Raw genomic sequence first — 19,794 nt, forward strand, 5'->3', positions numbered from 1 at the left:
TACGATGATGACATACACAATTATTTTAATACACTAATGGATGTAACTCATTATTTCCTGCAAGTTATTTATATAAAAAAAAAATCTCATTAGCTTAGAAAACATTTAACTTGTACTGTAATTTAAAAAAACTTAATATGGAAGATGAAGAAATAATATAAATTATTTAATTGTTTTGCATGCTTTTTGTTCTACATGCATCAAGTTTAAAAGATTTTAAATTAATATATAATATAGTAAAGCCTCATATCCAAATTCTATTCTAATAACAGTACAATCTTGAAACAACAAATACTTGTTATATGTCTATGTTATTTATATATCAAATATTGCATCAATATTCCTCTTATTTTTTAATAAATATAATATTTTGTTATAACGTGTAGCATATAAATAAAAATTTCTCAAATGCTAGAATTAATGGAAGAAATTTTAAAATTAAATGAAAGATTAATGATAAATATTAAATATTTAAGAAAATAATAACTAGAAATGGTACGATTAACAAAATTCAAAATACCAAAAAAAAAAAAAAAGAATTTATAAAGAAACATTTTTAATAAGAATATTGATATAGAAATTTTTAATTCAAGAATTATTTATTACTTATTTATATTATATTGAAAAACTTGTATGATTTAATGTCTAAGCAAATATAGAATTTTCTAAAACGTAGAAACAATATGACAATATTGATAATATTTTATTAAATTAATAAAATAAAATAAATTAAAATAAAATTATTTTAATATCAAAAATAATGATGATGATGATGATTTAATATCAAAAATAATTTGTCTAATATCAATTGGAATAATCTTAGATTAATTTAATCTATTTCCTTATCTGAAAAATTTATATTCCTGTTATGGATATAATGGATATAAAAGCTTTACTGTATCTTCTAAACTAATAATTTTTTGATATAAATAGTTTATAAATACTTTTTCTTAGAAAATGACTAACAACATCTATTAGCACATTAAAAATTATATGATTTTAAAAAGGTAAAGATCATTTTTATATGACTTCTACATATTCATGTACAGAAAAACTACTTTAATCTTTTATTTCTAATTTACCTTCAGACAGCATCCATACAGTGACTTGTGGATACGATTATAGCATTTCATTTAATTAGTTGTAGATAACGCTGATTATAGTCAGCTCTCAGAAATTGGTTCCAATTGTGCAATGTCTGTAATAATCTCTTTTAATTTCATGTTCAACAAAGTGTATATTCGTGTATAAATCATATAAATCATATAAAGAAGGATATTACATAATTACATATTACATAGTGTATCTTTTCCAATATTAAATTTTGTATTAATTTTTTTAAAAACATTTTTTTTTCTTCATAACTTCTTCCTTGTGAAATATTCCATATTAAGCTTTTCACTTGAGCTAACATTTTTGACATTTGCATATAACTTGTACAGATTTTTCCTATAATTCATAGCCACTATTTTTCTATCTTTTACCATTATCTCTTTCGTATACATAGTTTGTATTTAAATATCTGCACATTTAAAATACATTTGAACCAATTTTTATTCGAGTCCTCGAGCTTCGAGCAATGCCTCATCCTGTGGTCGATTAAGTCCAATCACGGCGATTCCTAGGAAACCGGAATGGACACCAACATACACACTCTCATATAGTCCAGAACAATTAGGTACGCACTATGATTTCATGTATGTCTTTCTTTTTCTTTCACCAGCGTTTATTGTTTATTTTGTAACATATTTTTTTTCTTTTTCTTTTTTTTTTTTTTTTTTTTTTTTTTACTTCTCTATTTCGTCGCATTCTTAATATATGCGCATGACTGATTCTGAAATTTCAAAAGTTTAAGCTACACGAAGCGAACGGCTAAGCTCTATCTTCTTAGAGACAATTACAAAGAAAATTCCGATACTTCAATTATAATTCTAGTAAATTATGCTTTTTTTATTATTATATAAAAGTTTCAAATTCAATTGCTTCAAGTTTAGATTGCTTAAAATTATTAAATAATCAATTTTATACTGTAACATTTAGATTTTTTAAAAATTTTGTTACCATTTGACTTAAGTATTTACCTTAAGTAAGTACCTATACTATTACATTAATACGCTAAAAAGATGTGGTAAAATTATTAATAAGTAATCAAATATAATATAAATCTAACAATAAGTAAAATTCAATATAACAAAATTTTTTATAATGAAATTCAATTGTATTCATAAAATCTGATATTTTTTTTTTAGTTATAAAGTTCAAATTATGTAACTGGTTTCGAATTCGAAAAATTTAATTTCTATTTGAATAATTATTTTATCATAGTTCGCAATGGATATTTTTTTCAGAATAAAACACAAAAATATAAGTAATAAATTATGACATAAATTCCAATAAAAAGAAGAATAAATGTATTTTACAAATTTTATGAACGTTCATCGATAATTTTATCAAGAATCAGATTTACGAATTTTTATCAAAAATAGTTATATTTTATTTAAATCATAGAAAAATATTTTCAAACGATCAAAGGTTATTAAAACTTCCAGTGTTGCTTCGAATCAAAGCTAAAAAGGCGCAGCATGAAACGTACGCACAAATAAAAAACAATAAAAGACATTTAGTTAACATATCTTCTTTTCGTTGAATACAACTGTAGCTGGTAGCCTCGCAGAAACGATGAAATTGGAATCCTATCAAATGTATCATACGACACAACCGAGCCACCAGCATCACACAGGACCACCACCTTCTTATTACGAATCCCAATATCAGAGGAGCAATAGTCTATCGTCAGGATCGTCCTCCTTCGCTCTGCAGCCAACTCCTCAATCAGCTAATCAACAAAGATGCCCAATTCACGGTTTGCAGCCGTGTGCCTGTCAAATGGTGAGTGGAAGAACATTTAAAGGACAAGCTACTCGACTATAATATTTCGATATAACATTCGACTGAAAAGGAACGAAAACAAAACTTAGGAATAAGTAAGAAAAAGCTTAGTTTTAACAGTTTATGAAAAGATAACAGATTTGGTTATTTAAAAATTTTTTGTCAACAAAGAGAATGAAGAACATAAATTTTTGTTTTCTCGGAATTTTTTGTATAGTTTTTTCGACATTCTTGAATGTATATAGTGCAACTTTTTTTTTGTAAGATTTTTAGAACATAGTTTTCGAGAGTATTGTTTTTTATTTGGATTAGGAGTGAGTTATAAAATCTCGAAATTCTTCAAAATTCAAATAATTTCGAATCACAAAACTTTTTGTTGCTTTTATAATTTGAAACTCTTGAAATCAAGATAAATATAAAGATAGGTTGCATAGAAATTAAATTTCTATCTAATAATTAAAACTATTGATTGATTATAAATTGAGTTTAAAAAATTTTAAAAATTTTAATTCTTCACCAAAATATATATTTTTTGAAAAAGAAAAAAGGAAAATATTCTGAAGTTTCGAAAGTAGTTCACTTTTCAAAATTTTGAAGTTTCGTAAATCTAAAAATTCATTTCTATTTTAAATCCTTTTTTGATATATTTTTAGAATAGAAATATCGAAAAATGGAATAGATTTTATTATATTTTCAAGACAAATTGAAAATGAATTTGCTATTTATATTGTTTTGTTCTTCTTGTTTGGATTTGACAAATATTGAATACGATCGCATAATTCATTACGTAATTATTTTGAAATGACATAGTTTGTATTTCGAGGAAAATTATGTTAGATTATATTCTTCAACTCTATTGTTGGAGACCTACATATTATATTATATTTTTTCTCGACCTCTTAATCCTTTTCTACATACTCATTAAATCGAAAAATGCGACTTTAAAAAAAATTCAACAAGTTATATGTTATAAATTATCTCAGAAATTAAATATGTGATTCCGAACATCATTTGAAATATCGTTCTTCTATTTTAATTAATTTTTGTATTCAAAAGATTTAAGCATTCGAATTTTTCATTTCATTTTCTTTATATTGATATAGAATATTATTTAAAATATTTTTTAATTATATTCGAGTCGTATAAAACATAAAATTTATCATATTAAAAATAAAATAATTTTTATTTATAAAATTCAAACAAAAAAGTAATTATTCTTTTATTTTTTCTATTTTTATTATTTTATTATTTAATTATTTATTATTAATTATGTATTTAGATTACATATAGTTACAAACAATATATATAAGTATATAACGAGTCATTCTTTGTCGAATAGCTTAAATATTACCTTTAAATTATCTTTCAATTTGAATTATTATCTATAAGAATATAGCTTGTATTGTATTCATTTATTAGTATCACATATAATGATTCTCAGAATGAAGACATATACTTTTGTGTTATGTTTAGAAATATATGTGCAAATTGTTTAGCATGTTTTGCAGTAATGTTTGAATAACAATGAGTTTTTCGTCTACATGATATTATTAAATTGTCAGTAAAAAGAAAATCTTTGATTAAGTTCGATGTTAGTCATATATAATTATAAAAGATAAAATCACATTTAGCACTAAATCTTGAGGTATTTTCTATTATAATTTAAAAAAAAAAAAAAAAGAGAATTAAATTCAGCTTGAATGATTTTTATTGCCATTGAATCCATATTTTTAGAATTATCAAATCATAGATCTTTTCTATATTAAAGCATGTTAGATATGTAGTATGTGTTAAATAATTAATCAAAGGATCGCATATGTCAGTTTCAGAGCCGATTAGATAGATAAGTACATAAAGAGAAATCTCAAATGACGAAAGCCATATTGGAATTTAGAAATTAAGTAATCTTCGAGCTTATTTTTATTTGATAATTTAAATAATTTTATTCGATATTTTTAATTAATTTTCTTTATTATTTGTCTAATGTATTGTATTAATGTTCAATTAACAGTCGAAATTTTATTACTTTTTTATTGATTTTTATTAATCCTACTTAATTTTGAAATAATTTAATTTTTTGATTTTTAAGATTAAAATGATTATTTATAAATAACTACAGTTCATTATTTAATAATTAAAGTTGAGATTATAATTATTATCATATGATATATTGATTAATGAATTTAATATATCGATAAATCTACTCTGTAATATTATTATGAAGATGTTGCATCGAATTGCGTATTTTTATTATTAAATAAGTTATTTTTAGATAATTTAAATTAACATTCAACAAGATGGTTTTTTTATACAATTCGTATAAGATGTTGATGATCAATAAAAAAGTTATGAAGTATAATATAAAGTTTAAAAAAATAATTAATTAATTAAATAATTTCAGATAGTTTTCGATATTATCTTTTTTACGAATTCTCATATGTGAATTCAATATCCGCAAAAATTTCTAATCTGTCTATAGTAACTTTTCATAATCACGAGAATTTGATAATATTTATAATAAAACTATAATGATATAATTAAAACGTCATATAAAAAAAAAATAAAATATTATCATAAATAATACAGCATGTAATATAATATAAATATAAATATATATATATATATATATAGCAATAGTAAATAATGCTATTATCTGATATTGGTGTGCGAAAGATCCAATTAGAACCAATTCTCTGCGGATACGAGAGTTTTATATTTAGTTATCCTCCTACTGTTCGTCTTAATTGAATAGTGAGGGTTAATTCTTTAGATTACTTGAACTTCGCTCTTTAAAATTTCTTTCTTAAAAAAAAATTATTTTTGATCGAATTTTGCCAATTAGTAATTGTAAATATTCTAGTTTGCAGTCAAAAGTTTCCATTAGATTATTTTATTTGTCTTTATGCAATTAATTATTCTATTAATTAATATAAAATTTTTTATATAGAATTGAATGATGAACATTCAATAGAAATGAAATCATTCGTAATTGAGCAGTAATTTTTCAATTTTAGCAATAACCTAACTTATTCTTTTGTTTCTATTCTGAAATAAAAAATAAATTCTTTCGATCATAAATTAGAGATTTTGAAAATATGTTTGGTAATTACGTTACGTTTGCTTGATTATTTAAATTTATGTTTAGAGATCTTCTTTCTTATCTTCTTTCAAAGAATTACATTGTAACTTATATCTATAATGAAATAATCAAGTACTTATATAGATTATACGATGACACGGCATCATAGAAACTAATGTATGATAGTATTCTCGAAAAAATTAAACTTTTAATATTTTTTTTTTTAAATTTTTGAGATCAATTGAATATCATTATTTATACCTCGCAATACCGTGATTTTCCTCAAACAATTCGATTTAATTCGATCTCGCTGAAAGAATTATTGCGATCATAAGGTTTATTTAAAAATATTGCGAAAATGAATCTCTCTCGTGATAAGAAACAGTTTATTTTACAAAATGATCATTTCTATAGATATTTAATTCTTAACTTTTATCTGAAATTTTGGAATAAATATTGATTACATTAAAACCTAATTATTTAATTGCAATCTCTTTTATCCATGAGAAATGCAAATTTAATATTCTCAATTTAATGAAGTAAAAAATAAATTTAAAAAAATATTGTTTTTTTTTTTGCAATTAAATTTTCCTTTCTCGTTCTGATCATCTATATCGATCAATAATTTAAGTTTATTTTTCAATTGTTTTACTTCAATCATTGTATCCTTAAAAATTATTAGAATTTGAGTCCAGTGGCTGGAATGTCGCCATCATACCAGCAAAGTGAACCAAGCCCCACAACGTTAGGAAGTAATCAGCAGCAAACTCTTCAATACATGATGCAGACGCAACAATGTCAGCAACAACAACTACCGCAACGACAACAGCAATCACAAACGGGAGTAACAGACTCCAGTTCATCACAAACATCTACACCATGTGATCCCACACCAAGCACTATGATGGGCCAATTGATGGGAGCCCTGAACAATTCAACGCTCCTTGATGATTTAAATATTAACATCGAATCGCTGCACGGTGGATTTGATTGTAACGTAGAAGAGGTACGTTCTGTTCTTTTTATATTTTTGTTTTAATACATTTAGAATAATTAAACGTATCATAGAAGAATCACTCATAAATTTATAAATCTTTTTCCAGATAGAAAAATATTCTGGCATTTGAATTTTATTCAAAAGAATACTATTATATAAATTGTTATAACTGTTGTACTAAATTTTTCCAAACTCCTAATATTTGATTATCTACTTTAATATCTGATTTTAAATTACAAATTATTCATAAATTATGGATTGTATAAACAAATAGTTTATATAAGAAATGATTTTATAAGAATTTTTACAAAACTTTCATTATGAAGATCAAGGAACATGTTCTTCTTGTCTTTCATACAGTAAGCTTTACAAACTTCAATTTACAATATTTTCTAAATTAGTGGTTTTTCGATACGAATAGCTTATGATATGAATTTTGTATAGAATAACGAATCGCATTAACGTATTGAAAATTATACAATTTCATTTAAAACAACATATATCTTCTCCATACATTTTTCTCTACATATTTGTTTGTATAACTTATACTAATATATGAATAAATATAATAATTATTCACTTCTTATCTGAACTATTTTTTTATAAATACATAATTTAAAAGTAATTTGCATTTATAAATTAAAACTATTATTGTATATGTCTATAATATTTTTTGCGTTTTAGCCAAACGAATCTTGATTGTGACTTATTATCATATTGCAAAATAGTAATAAAAAAAGTATAATTTTAATTTTTGAAAAAAATATATGAAATAATTAAAAAGTTCGGAAATTATGAAAATATATGACGTTGCTTTTTTATTTTTATTTTTTAATAAAATTTTATAAATACTAACGTACAATAGATATACGATACAGTAAAAATTTCAATAGAAGATGCTTAAAAAATCAAAAAAGTTATATATACTCGAATTAAAATTAAATACAAAAATTGAATAATAATAGTTAGAAATAATTAAAAATTAAAAATTCATCAGTATCCATAGTATCTAATTGAATATTTATAAAGAAACATTTTCAAGTGATCATTATAAAAATTTTACTATCAGAATATCATTATAAAAATTATAAAAAGAATTTAATAATTATTTATATACTTATTAAAAAGAAAAACTTATGATCTAGCAGTCAAAAGAAATGAATATTACAAGAAAAAATAATCGTTCCTTTAATAACAATTTGTCTTTCTATTTACAAATATAAGGAACCATATCGTATTCGTATTTATTTAGAGAATCGCCTCTACTGAAATCATAAATTTACGGGTTTTATAATTGAAATTGGACTAGCGTCAATTTTGTTATGTATCACTTCGTCGAGCATAACAAAGCCACACAAATATTCACCAGTGATTCAGAGCAAAAAACATAATTTCAGGTGATCAAACACGAGTTGTCGATGGATGGTACGTTAGATTTCAACTTCCAACAGAGTGTAATGGGTACGGCTGCGATCCAAGTAAGCGACAATAACGTCGGTCAGAACGGCGCCGTTTCGCAGAACAACGTGATAGGCACGACGACGACCGGAAACGCGACCGCAGGTGTTTACGTGAGCACCAACGCGGCCACTCCTGCCGCACCCCCCTCTTGGGTTCATTAGCAGTGGGCCCCACTGCCCTCGACATCCTCGTCGTCCTTGTTATCGATGGTACTAGACAGACAAGAAGACTTCCAGTTTGAGGGACAGTTCATCGGTGAGTCAAACATGATTTACCTTTAAACGAATTACTTTACCATCGATTCTCTTATGATACATTGTCAAATACAAAGGTTAATTTGTATTTCGAAAATCTTAATATCGTCGTGATTTTCTATTTCTTCCGCGTTTATTATTTGATGCATATTGAGTTATACCTTATTTGTTCGAATATATTGGTCGATAAAATAATTTCGTGAATGTAATAATAATATGGATTATCTTTAATTCACTATCTCTTCTGATCGATTGAGTAAAAGCATTAATATGAAAATCGTTTAGTGTTAGTAAAGATGATATTTTAAGATGGTCATAAGTGATGAGTAGATTGTGGATCTTTGTGCAAAATTTAAATTTACAAAAATCTGCAGAATGTATATAGAAAAATATATTATGTATATTATAATATTTGAAGAATATAGTACATGTCTATGTAAACACTACTTTTTTCTCACAAAATTTGTATTTTGCGTAAACATCTGCAGTCTAGAGATGAAGTATTACATGTTTCTTGATGATTTGATTCGTGCTTTGATCAAAAAGATAAAACATCTTGTATGTATCATCATTTAACAATATTCAGGTCGATAGCAAATGATTCTGTTATCCTATTAGTTTGTAAATACAGTGAAATTTACGATCTCGAGCTACGCTTTCTTTCCTTAAAGCACCTTAATATACATATAATAACGATCGAACATTTAATGTTCGAAGCTTCACATTTTCTTATATGTTCTCGAATAATAATAACTAATTATTCGAAAGATTGAAATCCATGTGTTTTTTTGTTCTGACAACTAGAACATAATTCATATAATTGTTTTCTGTTTAACATACATAATTCTTTTTTTGAATATAATTTTCTGTAGTGATTACTTTGCTATATAATCCAAAGATAGTGATTTTACATTCTATTTTTTATTTCATAAATGTAAAACATATAACACACAATTGCTTGTAAATCTATTATTTTATATCACAAAAGAGTGATCACCAAAATCACATATATTGCCGAATAAAATAAGACACGCTGTAATTTTTAAGATTAATATAATGTAAATGTTTAAATTTTATATATAGATAGATTTTTAATATTGTAGAAAATTAATTGCAGTTATTTTTTTTTAAATTTTATATTAAAAAAATGGTAAAATAGATATTAAAAAAAAAAGTGTCTTTTTTGAAATTTTCTTCTTTGAAAATTTTCTACATATTTTTCTATGCTGAATTAAAATTTAAAAATTGCTTATTGTGTTAAATTTAGAAGATAAATAAATAAAAAGTATTTTATTCATTTTTACTATATTTACGAAACTATTTCAAAGAAAGAAATAATATTATATGATACGATTAATAAAAGTATTGAAAAAAGAATTTACTTTCTTTGGAATATTTTTATAAATGGTTGGATTCAACACACAAAAAATACATAAGAAATCTTTCTATTCTTAAATAACAAAATATCAGAAATTTATTTTCTGTTTCTGTTTTATCATTTTTTTTTTATTCATTTTACATGTAAAATCAATAAATTATTAAATTTGTAGAAAAAAAGATATTAACTGTTAATTTTCTTCTATATTATTAAAAAAAGAACATTAAGAAAGATATAAAAAAATTTGAAATATTGCACTGATCACGAAAAAGAATGAAAATTATATCATATAGATATATCGTATAGAGTGTAAGAATTTTTAGAGATGTGCGCTCTAAAATGGCACACCAAGATCGATTCTTATTTCAATTCTGTTTTATTACACGATCTTCATTATTATATCGTCAAAATTGTTACGAATATACAATTTTTTTTTAAAACTACTTATTTTTTTTATTTTCAAATATTTTTTTTTTTTGAATTTCATGATAAGAGTTATATATCACACAATATTAAATAACCATTAAAAATTTGTATTTATATTTATATCTATGAAATAATCCTTATGATATTAGATAATTTCTATTGATATTAATAATTATTAAACTGAATTAATTAAATACCGAATATTAATTTATTTACCAAAAATATGTAAATATATATACAAAAAATATGAACGATTAAGTACTGATTACTTGAGTCACGCGATGTATAATGTATAAAAAAATTACATAACAATTGACTCGCAATAAAATATAAAATTTGTTTTATATCAAAGCAAACTATGCAAAAAGCAATTTAAAATATAGAAATGCATTGAGTGAAAACATTTTATTTATATGACTGGAAATTGTGTAAAAAATATCGAATAAAAAGAGATCCAAATATACTTATTATACATGTTTTAGGAGAATTAAAAAATAAACGCAACTGTATTATTCAGTATATTGAAGAAAATATGAATTTGAAATATTCATACAGGATGCGCAAAGATTTTCAGAATATTTCTTGCGAACTAATTAGTTTGCTTTCGCAACTTTATTAAAATAAACGTATTAAAAAAAAAAATCAGATAAAAATAAAAAAACATGTTAAAAATCTATGTAAAAATAAATAAAATGATATTAAAGAAAATCGTGTAAAAATGAATCGTGTACACAACAAAAATATCGTGTAGAAAAAAAAACTGTGCCAAAAGAGAGATGTATAATGGAATATTAAGTTTTAACAAACATTTTCTTATAGTGTAAAAAAGAGATATGCATATTAAATGTTAAATTATTAATATTACATATTAAGAAACAAATATTTTATGAATATTTTAGTATATATTTTTCGAATTATGGTAATAAAATCATTTTCTCTAAATTCTTTAAATCACATGATAAATTTTTCTCTAATTCTTTACAACGTAATAAGTCGCAAGCGTTAAAGCAAAAATAACCGGTACAAAAAAGGGTCGATCTGAAATCAAGAGAAAATAATATTTCTACATGGAAAAAATTGTGGAAGTGTCGGAAGTATTAATATGATTCCGTGTAAAGAAGTAGCGTGTTATTTCACCACTGGTTGCCAAAAGCTGATATCAATCCAGCCCGATATAAAAATATTCTGATTCGTACAAGAAAGATAAAACCTTTCTATTTGGTCGAATGTGTTGTAGAATGTATATTGTATATTTATTCTATTTATTTTATACATCAAAATATTTTTCCAGACAGAGGGAACAGTTAAAGAACAGAAAAATACGTTTTTACAATCGAAATAATAACGTAGATTCATTTATGTATTACATTTACTATTATTGGAAACTTCATTTTCTTTCTTTCTCTCTCTTTTTTTTTTCTCTTCCTTTCCTTCCTACAGGTAGATTTCATTTAACAAGTTATGTTAGCTCTAAAGATACCCTACGTTACATATCTTTACTTATTATTGGAGTTGTGTCTTAAAATCTCTTTTTTAACTCTTTCCTACATTAAAATCTTTTTATCATTAATTCTCAAAAGCATTTCATTACTATCTTTCCCCGTTTCATTGTATAATCTATATCAAGGACAAAGCTCAAGAATTTAACATTCTCATAATACTATTGAAAAAGCTATTAAAAAGGTATTACAAGGTAATTATATCTGAAAAGATACTACTAAATTGTACGACTAAATTAGTAATTATAAGCGAACTAAATATTTCAAAGAATGGCAATATATAACTTCAAAAAAAAAAATGGCGGTCATTATAATATACGTAATATATAGGGTGTCCCATTTAAATAGATTTACTCGAATATCTGCCAAATTGTTAACGATACAAAAAAATATTTCAAACAAAAGTTAAATAGTTTCAGAGAACATAAATTTCGTATGATTAATTTCGTTATAGAGATCATATGAAGAACAATTTCTTAAGGAAATTATAATAATTTTTATTGCACTATTCGAAACGGTTCATTACTTTCTGCAAAAAAAGTAAAAAAAAATACTAAACTATTTATGTTGAAAAATTTTTAGTTTAAAATATATTTTAACCCATATATATATAAGACAAAGAGATAATATAAGATGATAAAGAAGATAAAAAGATGATAAAAGAAAAAAATATGATATAAAATATTTTTTTATCATCAATAGTTTTCAGATATTCGAAAAGATTGATTTAAAAAAGAATATTCTATATGTGTTGGTACGAAAAATCTAATATAATGTAAATGTACAATGATTAATAAAAAATATATTAGGACATTAAACACAAATCATTATGTTGTCTACAAAAATAATATTATTGTAGTAATAAAAATTATTATAATAATATTATAATGATACCTTGTTAAAATATCCTTTTAATGACTTTCAAATATCTAAGCAAATATTAAATATAATATTTTGAAAGCATTCAATCCTGTATAATGTATTTTCTATTAAATCTTAAATCTATTATCAAAAATTTTCTATTTGTTTTATATATTTTTATCTGACGAATTTAAATCTGATGATTTCAAGGAAGTTTACAATAATCTTTTAGAATAATCATACAATAAATATTCTGTGATTCTTGATTTATATTTTGAATCATTGAATCTTGACAAAATTTTAAATTATTCTCTGTGTTTTTTAAACAAATTTCGATTATATAAGTTTTTCGTTTTTTTTTTTAACCATTAACTTTAAATCAGAAACGATGAGAGGATATATTTTTTTTAAAAATTGGAGAAAATGTTTTTTCTATTTATAATCTCTAGTTCAGATTTAAAATTCTTCGACAAAACTCATTGCGAAGTTATCATTGGTACGTTCGTTGAAATAATAATTTGACGTGTCACTGCGAACATTTCCTTTTCTATGTCCTATCAAATTTTATTAATCCAATGTTAATCGTGTAGAAAAATATTATGGAATGACATTTGAATTATATTTTCATTGTTTTTAAAACCGACAGTAACGTTGGAAATGCAAACAGCATTATTGATTACCATAAGCCTTGCTAATTAATTTCGATACATTATTAGATATTAATTTTTTATTTTCGTCATTCATCGTCTATAATTTTGCTTCTAAGAGACAAAATGTATTTTTAGTGATTTGGAAAATGAATATTATTTCTTTCCAATTACTTATTAAAATCGCATTTTCAAACTCGATATAAAATTTTTAATAATTTTTTTTAAATTACATTCAATAGATCATGCAGATCATTGAAATAACTGTAGTCAGTGTTGAATTATATTTCTTTATTTAAACTATATATGTATAATGTCATTCTTTGCAATTATTATTTGAATATTTTGATTTAAACTCTGTTTTTTCTGCTATCAATTTGAAATCTCTATTACTGTATAATCTTTGTCGTCAACTGCGAATCTTCTTTTTCATGTCGATCCGAGTTCTTCTTCTTTTTGTGAAAAATTTTCTTTCTTTTTCTTCTTCTTCTTTTTCTCCGCGTTGCTTTTCTGAAAATGAGATAAAATGTCTTTTATGGAAGGATGGACGACAGTTTGGACAATCTTATGAAAGAAGTTACAGGATGCATGTCCGATACGGAAGATGTCATCGATGTGAGACTGTTCGAAATTCTACGATTTATAACGCGATACTTAGTTATATTACGGTATGCAAAAATTGGAAAGTTCAAAATATTCGCTGCTTAATCTAACAACAATTTTTTAATTTTTTGATGTATATAATTTATATTAATATTTTTTCATATTTTTATGTCAAAAATGTAATTTAAAGGGATTTTTTGTCTTCCCATTATTAAATTAGTTTTTCCAGAATTCTGAAGAATATGTATTAAGCATTTTATTTGCTTATTAATACCTAATTTTATTTTTTTCCGTCTTTTTTTATTGATTTTTTTCAAATAAAATTAAAATTAAAATCTTTTTATAATTTGTAATAGTATATAAGTAAAGAGAGATAGAAGATATTGTAATATCATAATATATATCATAACAATGATATATACGTATGATATAAATTTGGGAGAAAAATTTTAACAAAACGATTTAAAATCATGTTTCGTTTTCAAATATACAATTTATTTATCACGTAAAAAATAATACTATAAAAAGTTAGATTTTTTAAATACTATAAATTTTTTAAATTGAAAATTGAAATAATTATATCACTGTTTTGCAATAATTTCAAATTTGCCTCTATTATCTATAAATATAAGATCCACATTACATTTCTATTTTTATATAAATTTTTCAAAAACCATAATAATTAATAAAATCTATATTTAGTATTTTCAAAAATGTAAATTTTTAAAAAATCTCCTGTTTAAACTTTACGATTGAGTTATCGATATCAAGCTATGATATACATATTTTCTTAGGAAACTTAAAATTCAAACGTTGTATTTGACGTTTTTGTCGTTTTCTAAGTCAATCAAAAACAATAATAGAACATTTTTTCAGAGCGTATTATTTAAAAAAAAAAAAGAAAAAAAAAAGAAAGAATTTTTTCCTATTTCACGTATGTCAACGGATTCCACTTGGATTCCACGTTTTCGAGTTTTCTTTATTTCCATTCTACGCGCGACAAAATCACGGGAGAGTTACAAAAACAAAATCGCAACAAATTCCAACGTACAATCAGTGTATGTATCCCGGATAAAAAGCGGTCGACTCGTAAGCTTCCAATATGTCATGATTTCCGGAATTATACGTGAGCTCGTTTAAAACCAGCCCGATTAACGCGAATCAACTTATTAGTGCTCAATATTCGCAAATCAGAATTACGATTCGTTGGCTTTTTTCTCTTCTCTCTCTCTCTCTCTCTCTCTCTCTCTCTCTCTCTCTCTCTCTCTCTCTCTCTCTCTCTCTCTCTCTCTCTCTCTCTCTCTCTCTCTCTCTCTCTCTCTCTCTCTCTCTCTCTCTCTCTCTCTCTCTCTCTCTCTCTTTATTTCGGTTCTCGATGAACTCGAAGCTCGGTAGCCAGAGGATTACCAATTGCGCACAAAAATTCGTAGAATTTTTTCACATTATATGCATTAATCAATCTTCTTCAGATATTGCATTTTTAATCTTCAATCGCTGCTTAATCGAGTACAGTTAAGGAATATTATGTGAATATTAGATAAATCCTAGATATAAAGAATGTTGTAGTGTCGAAAGTTTATTGTAATTTCATAAAGTGATTCTATAAAGTATTTTTTTAAATCTTTTAATGAAGTGTTTTTATATTTTATATATCAGAATTGTATGCTTATTTTTCAATAATTGTATAAGAAATTTCTTCCAACATGTGATATGATTTTTTATTCCATTCACTGAAATATTTCGATTCTAAATTTAAAATTTCATCATTTTCCTTGTTTAATTATCTATAATGAACATTTTTAAGATCCTTTTCGAGTAAAAGAAAATACAATTCATAGGCTGTTTAACTAAGTAAATATGAAGTTAACCGATCTTTATATAATCTACAAAATTTAAATTACGTTACAATTTAAACTACGATAATATATAAAGTGACTAAATAAAAATATTTATTTACTATTGTTTACATAGAATTATGAAACATAATATAATAAATTAAATCATTGAATATTAAAATTACAATTGAATAAGAAAATTACTTGAAGTGAAATATGATGATTACATATCAAACTTATCAAATATACATGATATATATTATTATGTTATTATACAAAGTGTTAACATGGAACATTTTTAAAAGATTGATTTTAGAGTACACTTGCATTATAAAGAATTATATTGATATTCACTTGATATATGGATAGACCTTTCATCATCCAAAATCTCTTGAAATTTCCAGAATATTCCAAAATATTGTATCAGAATATACATATTTAAATACATAATAACAAGAAATAGTATATTAGTTGATATTAGTATATATAATTGAATATATATAATTTATTGTTAGTATAATTTTATAAATTAGTGATAGTCCATTTGAGAATGAAGACTTATAATATACATATATAGTTTCTAAAAACCATATAATTACCGACTTATCTCAACTTATCGGCCACGTAGCAAAAACTCTTCGTATCAATAATAACTCGTGCAGTCGAAGTTGAAATTAATCTAAAGAATAAGTTTAAATTAGAATTAAAATTAATAAAGAGATAAATATTCTTAAGTGCCAGAGATAAAGTTTATCATCGACATAAAATTTTTCGGAGACCTTGTCATTGAAATATTCTCTTAAACTAATGAACATATATTTTTATATTTATAACAAATATAAATATGTAACGAATGTTTATATTATGAAATAAAATTTTATAACACGGTAATTTAATCGACTTCATCAATTTATAATTTTACATTATGTTATTCCTGTAGTTTCTAACATTTGAAATCTATTTTAATCAATATCAATTTGATAAAAGATGACTTAATGATAGAATAAGGATGATAAAATAAAAAGTTCATTTCATTTTTCTATTATTCGAATTAGATAAAAATGTGATCGTATATATTAAAATTATAACGTAAAATTAAATTATAATCTGACCCAAATCCAATATCTCAATCTTTAAGATATCTGACAACTGCATAATATTATTAAAATGCTTTTTCTTAATTATTTTTTAACAAATAATGAATAACTAAAATTTTTAAGAATTACTTAAGAATATTTTTTTAAGATTACTTTTTCTCAAGATTAAAGTCGTTGGAATTGACTTCCATAAATTGTATCTATAATATATATATATATATATTGAAAAATTTTTGTTTGATATCTTAAAAATTAATTGAACAACGATTTTGATGTATGTATTAAAAAAAATTGTTCAATATATTGTCCCTGACAATATATTTTAAGATCATTGAAATCAATGAGATATTTGTATGACTATATATAACACTATTCATTACTAATTTTTCGAAAGATATAATAATATATTTTCTAAAAAAATATTTGATTATCAATCGTGAGGTTATTTCATTTGTTAGAAAAAAATTCAATAAACTTTCATATAACAGAATTTTATACAATGTGATAAAAATATTATTGTGACAATTTTTTTTATAATACACATATATTTTTCACAAAGATATTTTACTATCTTAAGTCAATTTGTGAAAAAGATGTGTGCTCATCAATAATATTTTCAATGACTCCTTTATTCCAACAGCGGTCGCCTTTAGATTTCTATATGTTTATAAAAGTGTTTGATGTGTTATATCGATTTGGATGGATCGTTTAAATATTTTCGCAATTCGAAAAATATCCAATAATATTTTTCGAATATCAGAATTGTGAATCGTGAATCTCTCGAGAAATTTTACATGTGTCATTCAATGTCCAACGATCGGCGAAGTGTAAACAAATCATGGAAAGAAATCGCACATAGTATACCACGATTTATCGTAGTGTACATCATGACAAATACGCATGTGCGCCGTATTCCATAAAAAGTCTATTGATGTCTAACAAGTGAATGAAGGATGGTTATCGAATATGACCACAACTAAAAAAATTGAAAAATGATTATATCATATTTTGCGGAAAGTTTTCGGACCTTGTGTACAATAAATGAAAAAGTTTATCTTTTTTCATTAAATACAATAAAGTTTACTTAATATTCGTTTAAAATATACTACATCGCTGATCTTAATATTATACTATTGTGCATATGTATGCATAAGAATTAGTTTACACATTTACAATAAATATATATAATTTTATATAATATATAAATATATATAATTATATATAATATATAATAAAATAAATGTATATAATTATATATAATATATAATAAAATAAATGTATATAATTATATATAATTAAATATAAATACATTTTTGCGAATATGATTGGCAGATAATTTTTGAATAGTTATTTGTTTTCAACTTGAAATCTCTCAAAAGTTTCAATTTTATGAAAATTTTAAACAAATTTTGCTTGGATTAAAAATTTCGCTTTCAAATAATGATACTTTTGTTTGTTAGAATAAGCCAAGCAAATCATGTATGCATTATACATTTTTATTATATATATTTTTATTAAAATATAATATATTTAATATTTGAGCAAAGTTTTTAATTTATAAATTATTATTTAAATTACTCCTTTTTTTATTTTACGAATAAACTATTTTTTAGTTATATAATTTTTGAAATAGTTGAAATATTCTACTACGCTACCAATAAATAAATAATATCTTATTTTTATAAATATTTTTCTATATTCTTATCTAAAATTTATATATATATATATATTTAATAAATTTATACATATAATATATTTTATTATATTTCAAATATTCAATTTTAATTATTTCCTATTTTTTTCTATAATCCAAAAATTTAATTCTTTTTCTCTCTCTATACGTTTTGCATGAAAATTAGAATTAATATCTAATTATAAAAAACAAAAAATATAAATTTTAAATTTAAAAATTAATGTCGTTGCATCTTTCTTGTTGTTTTCCTAATCACATTGATTCAAATTTTTTCGAATAATTTCGATCGAGTTCGATCGATGAGTTATACATATTTTTCGCGTTTTATCTTATGAAACGTATATGTCATGATAGAGTTGAGGCAAAGTAAAAAAAAAAAAAAAAAAAAAAAAAAACTCTTCGAAGACTCCTGTAATTCGTTTTTCAATATCTTCCATGTTAAATAGACCGTAATAGTTCAGCGTCGCGCACCATGGACGACCACTACTTTTTCACGTTACCATACAGATTTTATTTTAGAAGTTATCCTTCAGCGTGTCACGACGCTAATTTACCCAACAACGCAAAAACGATATGTACTTAGCTGCTCACCCCTTTAACTGTGATGATGAAGCTTTTTAAATTAATCCTGTAAACGTTGATAAAATATAACAGCCTTTAAAATCATATTTTTTATTTTTCATATTTTACTTGTTTATTTATATTTTTTATCAGTTGCATAGTTAAATAAGTATGCATAATTAAATAAGAGTTTTCTATAAAAAATGTTATCTATAAGACAAAAAAGTGATAACCTTTAATTTCATTAATAATTTTAAAATAGAGGAGAATCTAACATTTCTGTTATATATCTCAAAATAGATATTAACATATAATGAATACAAATTTTAAATATATAATGAAAAATTATATTTAGAATATATTCATCCATGTCAATAATCGTATATATAAAGAGCAAGAGCTTTCTCCGCTTTTTATTTCTTATTAATAATTAACATACAGTAAAGTTTGATAATATCAAATAAGTAAGTAATATTTTGACGTAAAAATTGTTGTTCCTGCATAATCGTATTAC

At 23.5% G+C, this 19,794-nt stretch overlaps 1 protein-coding gene across 2 annotated transcripts in view; it reads left to right on the forward strand.

The window, feature by feature from the left end:
• The window catches only part of foxo (forkhead box, sub-group O), a 303,094-nt gene that overhangs the window by 193,436 nt on the left and 89,864 nt on the right, over nt 1-19,794 (forward strand). For both annotated transcript variants that reach the window (XM_003692893.4, XM_086910207.1), the window contains 4 exons: nt 1,563-1,678; nt 2,660-2,889; nt 6,651-6,974; nt 8,363-8,681. In XM_003692893.4, coding sequence (XP_003692941.2) covers nt 1,563-1,678; nt 2,660-2,889; nt 6,651-6,974; nt 8,363-8,587 — 895 coding nt within the window. In that variant the 3' untranslated portion in view covers nt 8,588-8,681. The remainder of the gene's footprint in view (nt 1-1,562; nt 1,679-2,659; nt 2,890-6,650; nt 6,975-8,362; nt 8,682-19,794) is intronic.

Source organism: Apis florea, unplaced genomic scaffold (assembly GCF_048593485.1).
Source record: "Apis florea isolate Af1SG1 unplaced genomic scaffold, ASM4859348v1 contig_3170_pilon, whole genome shotgun sequence".
In the NCBI taxonomy this organism is placed as follows: Eukaryota; Metazoa; Arthropoda; class Insecta; order Hymenoptera; family Apidae; genus Apis; species Apis florea.